The sequence below is a fragment of the Poecilia formosa genome, unplaced genomic scaffold (assembly GCF_000485575.1).
Source record: "Poecilia formosa unplaced genomic scaffold, Poecilia_formosa-5.1.2 Scaffold491, whole genome shotgun sequence".
In the NCBI taxonomy this organism is placed as follows: domain Eukaryota; kingdom Metazoa; phylum Chordata; class Actinopteri; order Cyprinodontiformes; family Poeciliidae; genus Poecilia; species Poecilia formosa.
This window is the reverse complement of record NW_006800430.1, coordinates 192,092-202,725: the sequence shown is the minus strand read 5'-3', so window position 1 is coordinate 202,725 and position 10,634 is coordinate 192,092. Positions and strand designations below refer to the sequence as shown.

General features: G+C 39.2%; 1 protein-coding gene across 1 annotated transcript in view; it reads left to right on the top strand.

The window, feature by feature from the left end:
- Positions 1-10,634, top strand: part of LOC103156656 (5-hydroxytryptamine receptor 2A-like) — a 73,831-nt gene that overhangs the window by 46,903 nt on the left and 16,294 nt on the right. The window contains exon 2 of the mRNA XM_007578787.2: positions 3,528-3,728. Within this exon, the coding sequence (XP_007578849.1) occupies positions 3,528-3,728 (201 nt within the window). The remainder of the gene's footprint in view (positions 1-3,527; positions 3,729-10,634) is intronic.

The following is a 10,634-nucleotide window of genomic DNA, read 5'->3' as shown; positions in this document are numbered from 1 at the left end:
GTCTCACAATAGGGAGGAGAGGCTAGATGAGTCTGACCACTCGCTAAAAATAGCAATAAAGTTGCCAAGTTGGAGAAAACAAAACAGCCAATGATGATCTGGCAACCAGTGCAGTTAAAGTTAAATCCACTCTTGTTCTTTGGAATAAAATAAGATCAAAATGATGTAACTCCACCACCTAAAGTCACCATGTCAGTGTCCTGATTATAGCATCTTGTTAAATTATGCTATCTGTGACACATACACTGTCAGAAGCAGAGCTGTGTCACCTAAAGCAGAGAAAATCCCACTTTCTTCTCATGGACCTCTTGTGCAGCTGCCACTGTGTAGGCAGTATGTGAGGCTCAATGTGAGGCTGGCAGTAGTAACGCTGTGGCCGCAGCGCCGCACACCGAGGAAACTCCCGGTGGCTCTCTGCAGACGAGCGAGGCAGAGGTGACAACGCCAGGATAGGTTGAGCCGGAGCCACAGAATCTGGAGGACGGCTGACGGCCATCGGGAGCAAAGGGTCGTGTCCCAACGGGTCTGCAGGGACTTTACCGGGACTTTCTGGATTGCATGTGAAGGAAATCTCCTTGTGGGGGATAAATCACGATAGATCTGGGTCATGGCCGTCAGAGACTGCGGAGCCTGTAATAATGTGATACTATCAGTCCCTGAGGGGGGAATTGTGTTTCCTCCTGAGTCTTTGTTGGGAAGTGAGAATGGCAGGTCGGCCACCGAGGAGCGTCTCTCCTCTTATTCAGATGGAAATGGAAAACTGAGCAAACACGAGGCAGATAACTGAAATAAGTCTGCAGATTTCATTCAGACTTTTATAGCTATGCAGCTTCCACCACAAATTAATGTTTCCAAATAGGAACAGTTTGTTTCCTTGTGATCTTATCAAAAATTGCAAATACACATTTAAATTAGTCAGTTCTTATCCACCTTATAAGGTTTTGGACTCTTTCTCTGCGTGAATTTTTCTTCAGATTCACTTTATTGTTGCTAGCAATTAATCGACTTATGATCAATTGTTGATTAATTAATTAGACTAAAATTAGTTCCAATCGATTAATATCTTCTTAGACCTTCTTTCAGTGTTGTAGTTTGGCCTCCACCCAGAAGAGGGCACTGCTGGTCATCCTTAAGCAGATTAAGTTGATACAGAAACAAAGATGGGGGAGCCAATCTAGATCGGGAAAGACAAACAGCAGTTTTTGCAGCGGTCAACCCTGTTGATGTAAGAGGTAGCTCAGGTTTTTAAGAAAATTGCTGCTTCTCAACTAATTGTCAGTTGGTCAATAACATCGATCAGCTCTAGACATGGGAGTTTTTAGATTAACCACAGAAATTTTTTAGAAAAAAATTTTAAGTTGTCAAAAGTAAAACATTTTTGACTCAGAATATTTCCAAAAGTGGAACATTTTCGATGTGGTAGAGTTTTGGGACTCACAACATAATGACTTATGACAAAACGACACTCTGCTGAGTCATTAAATATAACATCTGACTCTATTATGCCACATAATAAACAATAATACAATAAGCATTTAAGAACTATTGTATTATTTAGATTCAGTAACTAAAGTTTCATCTAAGTAACATGAATGTATCACACTGACTTGGTTCTGTATTTAAGAAAGGGTTTTATAATGTAATTTTTTTTCATTTGTTATGGAAATGACCAAAATATGGCCGCCTGCAAAGCAGAGAGAAAACAAAATGAGTGAAATTAGGGAAGTAGTCCGATTTCACAATGACATCCAAACAGAATCTGAGACAGAAAAGAATAAAATGGAGAGGAAGAATAACAGTGTGATGGACATGTTTGAGAATGATGACAAGTAGAGAAAATAATAATAATATAAAAAACAATCATCTTACAAAAACAGGGGAAAAAAAGGAAGATAGAGCAGAACAGCAACAATGACGATGATGAGGAGGAGATCGTAGAGAGACTGGCGGTGACCATGGCGACGTGGAGCTGCGTGGATGAGTCATCTCCTCCCCGATAATGAGGGCCAGCGTCGGGTCGTCTCTCACCTGTCGGTTTGGGGAACCACAGAGGGAACGCAAACAGTCCTCCATGACCTGGAGGGCAGAGACGTTCATGATGATCTGGGTCTGATCCCCTGAATTACTTCTGTCTGAACATACCATCTCATCCACACACACACACACACACACACACACAAAAAAACACCTCCAATGAAAAGAAAGATTTTATTTAAAATTTTGATACTAAAAATCGTGTCCGGGTGGCTAACATGACCTCATTTCTTAAAACAATAATTATTAACATCTCAGTTAGAAAATGTGCATTTAAGTTCTTGTTAAAATCCAATTCAATATGTGATTGAATGTTTTTTTATTTCTGTAATCTTAGTTGGAAATCTGTCTGAAGATGAAAAATGTTATAATATTGATAAAACATTGATGGTTTTAAGGTTCTATATTTTTTTGTAAAGCAAAAAAAAAATAAAAGAGAATAATTTTCAATACAAGGTCAGGTGATACAATAATTAGTGTCCTGAAAATACTTGTCAGAAATTTGAAAGAAAAAAAACAGAAACGTAACATATGAGTCCCGTTCGACATTCTGTGTAAGAAGGTTTTCACTCCATGTTGCTGTTTTTTTATTTTTAGGCCGTTACGAGGCATATTGGTGAAACATGAAACTGTTGCTGCGCAAGTTACTCACCAGGTTGTTGCTAGGTAACCAGAATGAGTGAGTTAGTAGATGCTACCAGACTCGTTTAGCTAGCTAGCTGTTAGAGTTTGAGCAGCTAAAGCCTTTCCTCTGCCTACATCCCCCAGAATGCCGAGCAGTTTTGGATCAGAGTTCTGGGAAATTATTGAACATTACATCATGCGTAATATCTACTGTCATTATTTATGGCAATTTATATTGTTATTGATTTATTGTTGCGCGCTAACTGAAAGAAGCTGGAGCTGAAATTCACTGTTGGAACAAATAAATCAAAACCTTCATTCAGGTTTTGTGCAAGTGGTGGAAACAAAGCAGTTCAGCTCACCTGACTGCTTTTAAACTTGGATGTTGATGTGGAAGAACTACAAATAATTTGATCTAAACTTTAAATAATGATAAAGTGTTTTTCTTTTTCTATTGTCTTTTCTTTGTAACACCTTTCCATATCTAGTCCCTGTGCTACGCAGCTTGAATGACCGTTTTAGACCTGGTCCCTAAAAATAGATTCCCCATGATGTGTTTACTTTGAAAACGTGTCACATTCAGTATTCAGTATTGTATCAGCAGCTGAATGGACTCAACAACAACATCTATGGTGACGCCTGCTATAGAAGCAGCCACGAGTGTGTGTGAGTGTGTGTGTTTAGGAGCAGATGTGTAGGCCATCCCTCACAGTGGCATGTTCACAGTTTGTCAAAGATTTGGAAGAATTTGCTTACATTTGATTGGCTCATTACCAAAGCACTTATTCATGCATGATTTTCTTCCAGATATTCCTGTAGCATACCACAGATGTTCAGCAGCTTTTGTTTTTCCCGTCCCTCCTCTGCAGATTACAAGTGGCCCCTTCCCTCCGACCTCTGTCCGATCTGGATCTACCTGGACGTCCTGTTCTCCACGGCGTCCATCATGCATCTCTGCGCCATTTCGCTGGACCGCTACATCGCCATAAGGAACCCCATCCACCACAGCCGCTTCAACTCCCACACCAAGGCTCGCATCAAGATCATGGCGGTCTGGACCATTTCAGTGGGTGAGCGCACCAGGAAAAAAAATAAAAAATCTGATCCAATCAAACCTAATCAGACTTACGAAAAGGTCAGATCTCACACTTTTTCTGAGAACTCCCTGTTTCAGAAAATAAACATGATGGGGAGGGAGTTTCTACGGTCTGGCCTTAGCTGAATTGGAACAAATTTTTTTGTTGGGGAGAAAGAAAAAACTCTGAAGCTTTTAGAGTTTGGATTCTAAAATCAAAAATCAAAGGAAGTGTTTTCACACCTGATAGTCCAGTAGATTTTATTCAGTTAAATCTAACTGAGAACCAAAATTGCAACATTTGTAACGTTTTCATCTGCTGTGATTCTCTTTCATACTCTGTGTCAAATGAAACAAACCCTTTGAAAAACCTGTTCACTTCCTCGCCTGTGGGGGCGCTGTACCAAGAACTACTGATGGAAAAATGACACAAAAACCTCAGTAAAAGACACTGACTTCCTTCTTCCTTCTTCAGAAAATGTAAACAAAAATGGAGTAGCATCAGATTTTAGCGGTTGTTGAAATTGTCTTTTGCCTTTGGTAAGAAACTACGAGCCGTTTCTCCCGCCAGCGTTAGACTCTCACGTTTGTTTTGGTTGTATTTGCTTTTGTATGGGTTTTTGGTCTGCTTGGTCTGCTTGGCGTTCACCAATATGCATTCCAACCACGCCGGCGTTCACACGAACCGACCTGAGATCTGGGTTTTTAAACGGACCAGAGTTTGATTTTTTGGTCCACATCGTAGTTCACACCTCCCGAACGAACTGGACTTTCTAGTCAAACGAACCTGAGTTCAATTAAAGCAGACTAACCAGGGCTGGTGTGGGTGAATCAGAAGTCTTTAGTTTGTCCAGAATCAAAACTGCATCATGATTTTTTTTGTCCTAGTCTATGAATAAAAAAAAAACAAGCAGGTAGGGTTCAGTGGAATCCACCATCACTGCCTCATTTGAATTCAGCGAATTTCTCAAAGTCATCTCAAAGCTGCAGACATAATCTGGGCTAGACTTGCAGAAAACCTTCCTGAACAAACTTGCTTCAAACAGTCTGGAGCCAAACAAGCTAAAAAAGATAATTCAACCTGACCGTCGCTGCTGACGGACGGCCTCAAGCAAGAGATAGAGAACGAGAGAAAGAAAGAGAAAGTGTCAACGCCGGCAGCAGAGTCGGGAACTGTCAGGACACGGAGCATCGAGCAAAGCACTGCGGACGGCAGATAAGTTCAGGCAGAAAGAGAGCAGGGAGGAGGCAAGGTGAGAAAACAAAGGGAAGGTGAGGCAGAGAGAGCAGGACAGTTATTTAGACATCAAAGATCTCTGTGACATGGCTGTTTGAGTCATTACAGCATTTTAACTGTAGTTATTATTTATTTTGATCAATAGACTTAAAGCTGCAGTATTCAACTTTTATAAAGAATATGATTTTTACACATTAAAACTGCCCCCATGTTGTGACGGTTTGTTACGGGGCAGATAATCTGACAAAATCGACCTTCTCTGCATCCTCCGTTAGCCGTCTGAAGAAATGTACCGCTCACGACCAAAAACAACCAATCAGAGCCAGGAGGAGGAGCTTAGTGCTGTCAATCATCTTCATGTACTTGGAAGAAAATTTAGAAGAACTTGAAAATTTTGGAATATATTTAGTTGTGCGTTTTGTTTTGTTTTGTTTTGTTTTTTGTTGAAATTTACGCACCATTAAACTGCTTTGCTGTGTAAAATACTATGTGTTTAGTTTGTTGTTTATTTGGTAGGTAAAAGTAAAAAGTAAAAGAGTAGAAATTTGAAATTATAGCTAAAAAGAAAGATACTAAAAGTTTTGTGGCCCTGGAGTACTTTCAGCTTGACATCTCTGGGCCCCCATGCCAAAAGGTTCAGACATCTCTGTCTTAAGTTAAAGTTACTAGAAAACAATCTGAGAAAATAATTGCATAGTTTATGAATAGATGAGGACACGTCAACTACATCACTGAACTGTTTTAAATAATTTCTCAGTAAAGAGCAAAAAAGAAAAAAATCACTGAATTCCTTTTTGAAGTTGTAGCGAGATTTATATAGAGGAATATAAATTATTTAGATATTTTCTATGTAAAAAATAACAATTTTAATTTAAAATAAATATTCCAAAAATATGCATATTATTTAATTTATTATTATTCAGAAACGATAGTAAAAGAAACTGAAAGGACTGACAGATTAACCCCTTACTGCCTTTCTGCCAACATTATTCGTCTCGACCCAACAGAAAGTTTACAAGTAGCCAACATGAACAACATCTTTAAAAATATAAGATTAAAATATGAAATGGATGTAAATGACTTAAATCAGAGGGTTTTGATTTTCATTTGTTCTTTGTTTTACGGTGAACATGATGTTGCTTCCTGGTTCATTATCATCATCATCATCAGCACATGATGCAAAATAAAACGTCTTTAGTGCAATCTGAAAAAGCAGAGATGTTTCCATAAAAACGGCAAATAGAAAGCAAGCATTAATGAAAATAATTTGACAGAATCGTGTAGACACTCTGCTGGTTTCCACACAGTAGATTCCACCTTAAAATTCATTTCACGTTACACTTAACATCACACAAACTTCCTTTCTGGTTCCCAAAGGGAGAAACTGAGAAACGCAGTGATGATGTAAGAAGAAGGGATATAAATTTCCCCAAGACTTTTATTATCACTCTGAATTTCTTTGCAGAGGACAATCAGGTCCTGATAATTAGCTTTTGCCTGTGCTTATAGATTTACAACTTTTACTCTGCTGCTCTTATTTAATTGACTACTGGGTCTCTGAGAAGTATATTTGACCATTTTGCAGTCAAATGTTTATGAGCGCACTGCCGCTGTAAACCTCCTGTGTGAAAGGTGGCGCCAAACACACAGGAGTTGAAGAAAACAGAAGAAAAAGAATAATAGAAAAGTGTGGAAATGCATCTTATTTTTCATTTAAACTTTCTATGTCCCATCGATTACAAAACAAACTTCTAACATTTGAAGCCCCAGAAGAGACAAAATAAAAATTCAAACATTAAGACATAAAACAGACCTGTGACATCCTTTTTCTAAAGTGACGTTCTGATACATTTTCCTACTAAATGTATCTCCATTTTTTTGTTTCATTGAAGTACTGCAGGTTTCATAAACTGCTGAACAAGTTGAAAAAAGAAATCACACAATTATTTTGATATGTTTATTTTCTTTAAGTGTGGCCCAGAAGTACTTTGGCAGAATTGGCCCACAAGACCAAAACTGTAGCTACCGCTGACCTAGAGATTTCATTAAAAGACTCTCTTTATGAGGACATAGAAGAAGTTAGACAACGTTAGTAGGTAAAAAAAAAAGCATTTATAATGATGGAGCCTTTTTAAAATAGAAGAGTGATGATGAGAGGAACTTCCTGCACTGACAATAAATTGATGAATTTAATTGCTGCCCTCCTTGAACACTGTCCAATAAAGAAACGACTGCTTTACGAATGCTTGTCACGTTTGTCCTACTTTTGAAGGACAAAAAGGTAATTTGACTCAATGCCTCTATTTCTGTTGCAGCTTCCTACAATAGACTAAATGATGAAGATGGATGGCTTATCTTGTCCACCTAACACTCTACAAAAATGGCTTTTTAAGTAGGTTTCTTTGACCTAACGGTGTCAAAACGTCTAACAGTGACGCTCAAGAATACAAAGGTGACCTCAGAAGGCTGTGGTTTGTTTTACTGTGTGTGAAACATGTTACAGTAAATCTCAATAGATTTGCATTGAAAAGTGAATTTATTTCGACAGTTCACTTCCAATAATGAAACTGATTATATTCAAGTTTGTGGTTGTTAATTAAAAGTTAAAAGTATATTGTATATTTGCTGAATACTTGCTTTAGGTTCCTTTTGAATGAGTTCCGTTTCCAACCAATCAGTTCTAGTCATTCTGTAGACATCAGTACATCGAGGGAAAGTCCTGCTGGAAAATAAAGCCAGCATCTACATGAACTTTGCACGAAGCACGATGAAGAGCTCTACAACTGGTTGCTAGCTGTTGCTAGCCGATGACACGGCTGCATCACTGACTGGAAATGTCACACAGGACCTGAAATATCTTGGATTCTCTGCCTCTCTACTCTCTCAAAAAAATAACTTTCATCTGAAAAGAAGATTTTAGACGTCTGAGCAAGTCTTTTTTTCTCTTTAACCCAAGTAAGATGTTTATGAAGTTATCTATCGCGATAAGACACATGATTAACATCAATAGCTAATATGTCTAAGAATTTTCATAATTTCACTGAACTCCCATCCAGGACCGCACGGCATTCTGGGGGATGTAGACAGAGGGAAAGTCTTTAGCCGCTCAAATTCTTGCAGCTAGCTAAGAAAAACTGCAGTCCATCAACTAACTCACTTACTCTTTGGTTACCTAGCAACACCCTGTTGTGTAACGCGCGCAGCAGCAGTTTCATATTACTCCCAACGTAGTCGGTCGTAATTCTCGTCCTCTTGTTCTAGAGGTAGAACAATGTGGACGTCCGCTGGACAAGTTCACGCAAAGGTAAACATTTACGACGGCGGACGCGTACTCTGTGGTTCACACAGGAAACAGTTCAGCGCCAAACGGTGTTACATCAAACTGTTTCTACACCGAGCTCGTATCAAACAGTCGCAAGAATGTGTAGCGTGACTGCCGCCCCAACAGGTGTGTGGCGGCCGCAGTGCTTCATGACAGCTTAAAAATATAAAATAATGAGGTTAGAGTGGAAGGAGGAAACGAGTGCAGCAGCTGAGGAAGACATTGTGCTTCAAAGACAAAAGGTAACGTCGCTAGTTTGGCAGTATTTTGGGTCGAGCCTCGTAAATCTCCTCCACATTCTGGAATCAGCTTTTCTTCACAGTCCTTTAAAGGTCGGAGTCATCATTGTTACTTGTGCAACTTTTTCAAACACACTTTACTCCCACTCACCTTTTTATTAATGTAATTGGAAACAGCACAAGAGCAGCCAACTCCTTTTTAGCAGTGACCTTTTGTGGCTCCGGTCTCCTCATGGTCTGTCAGTGACTTTCTGCTCAACAGCTTTCAAGCCGGCTCTCTTCCTCCTGGCTTTGGAGATCATGACACTGTCATGAGATAACATTTCAGTGTTAAAAATCTGTTTTTTTTTTCTTGGTCTTGAATTTTCTGAGGAACTGAATTGAGGGTTTCATTACCTGATGGACTCAACATCATCAAAAGAAAATGATTTTTCCCTTTTAGACCCTATTATTGGTTTTATGTGACATTCTAATCTTCAAAGAAACTACATTTCAGGGCTTTATTAGCTGCAGGCTATCATCAGGTAAATGAACAGAAATAGACCCTTAATAAATCTACTAATACTTGAGTCCTCTTAAAGCTGCCTATCTTAAAAATCTAAACACCAAATATACCTAAATATGCATTAATTCACTCAGTGCAAACAGTTGCAGCCTTACATCAGAAGTGCTGATTCCATTGGCAGATTATTTCACTAAAAACATAAAAAATGTCTTGTGAAATAATCTGCCAGTGGAACTAGAACTTTTCATCAATATTAGTGAATTGTTGACTTAAAACAAGCTCCTATATCCGAGGTTATCTTTGCTCTTGTCAAGTGAACTGAGATATTTGCACTAGAAACTTGTCCAAAAATACTTGATAAGATTTTGTGTTTCTGCAGCGCAGAAAATTTCTTTTCCAGACGAATTCATCAGATGAATATTTCAACAGGTAATTCTGATACACAGTCCAGCAGCGGTGGGGGAGAAATTAATTCTCCTAAGTATGTCAATTTGGCAGCTCTATTATAAGTCCAATTAAATAAGTTCAAAGAAATAATTGTGCATGAATAAGTTAAACAGTGGCTCGTCACACTGATCACCGCTAAGGGGTCCAGGTGGGACGGAAGACGGGGCCAAAGCCAAAGATAGAAAAACCACCAGCGACCTTTGGGCAAAACCGAGTCGGCTTCCCTCTGAACCCGAGTGCTCATTAGACCTGACAATCCCCGTTTCATTCGTCGTGTTTTCTCTAAACTTTATCGACCAGATGCACAGGGACTAATTCTTCGGAGTCGGTTGTCAGCCTCAGTTTGATTCCTGCGCTCTCCCCGAGGCTCGGGGGTCTGCTTTGCGTCGCCTTCACTTCATTACCCCCGTCACTCGGAGCTGCTGGGACTGCTAATGACCGAGTCCTGGCCGAGCCAAACGGGTTTGAATTAGGCCTTCCTTCCTGGTTCTGATCCAGATAAGAGAGTGACAGCTGGGACCTGTTCATTATTTACACTCTCTCCTCATGAAACTATTTCAAACTTTTTGTTCACTTTGGGGACAATTTCTGACTCTGTCGACCAAATTCAATTAATTTTAAATTAAATGTCACTCCCCTAAAAATGAACAAAGGTTTTTCTGGACACGCTGCATGTTATCGGTTACAACCAGAAATTTTGCACATGCACACAAAGATGTGGGATTAAAACTATTATTTTACTTGCTGTTCTTATTCAAGTAGTAGAACAATGTCATCAACTAAATGAAACCTGGATATGTAGGTTTTATTAGTTTAGTGTGGTGCGCCACAGAAAAAGGGAAAATAAAGCAGAAAAACCATTGAAGAAAAACTCAAAGCTACTAGCATTCTTCTCTTTTCTCGCTCTCTGTATCGGCTACGCTGCACTCAGACCGGTTGCCATAGCAACTGACTGACAACAGCTCCGCTAATATTCCAGGATTGAACACCAAAAAACACACATAAATTTCCCAAACAAAGAACAGAACATTCAGTCTGTTACAGTTTTATGTTGATGCTAATCTTGTGATTGCTAATAAGTGATCATCTGTACCCAGCAGTGGTTCATCAGCTAATTTGAACACCTGCTCTACTGATGATCTGTCAGAGTT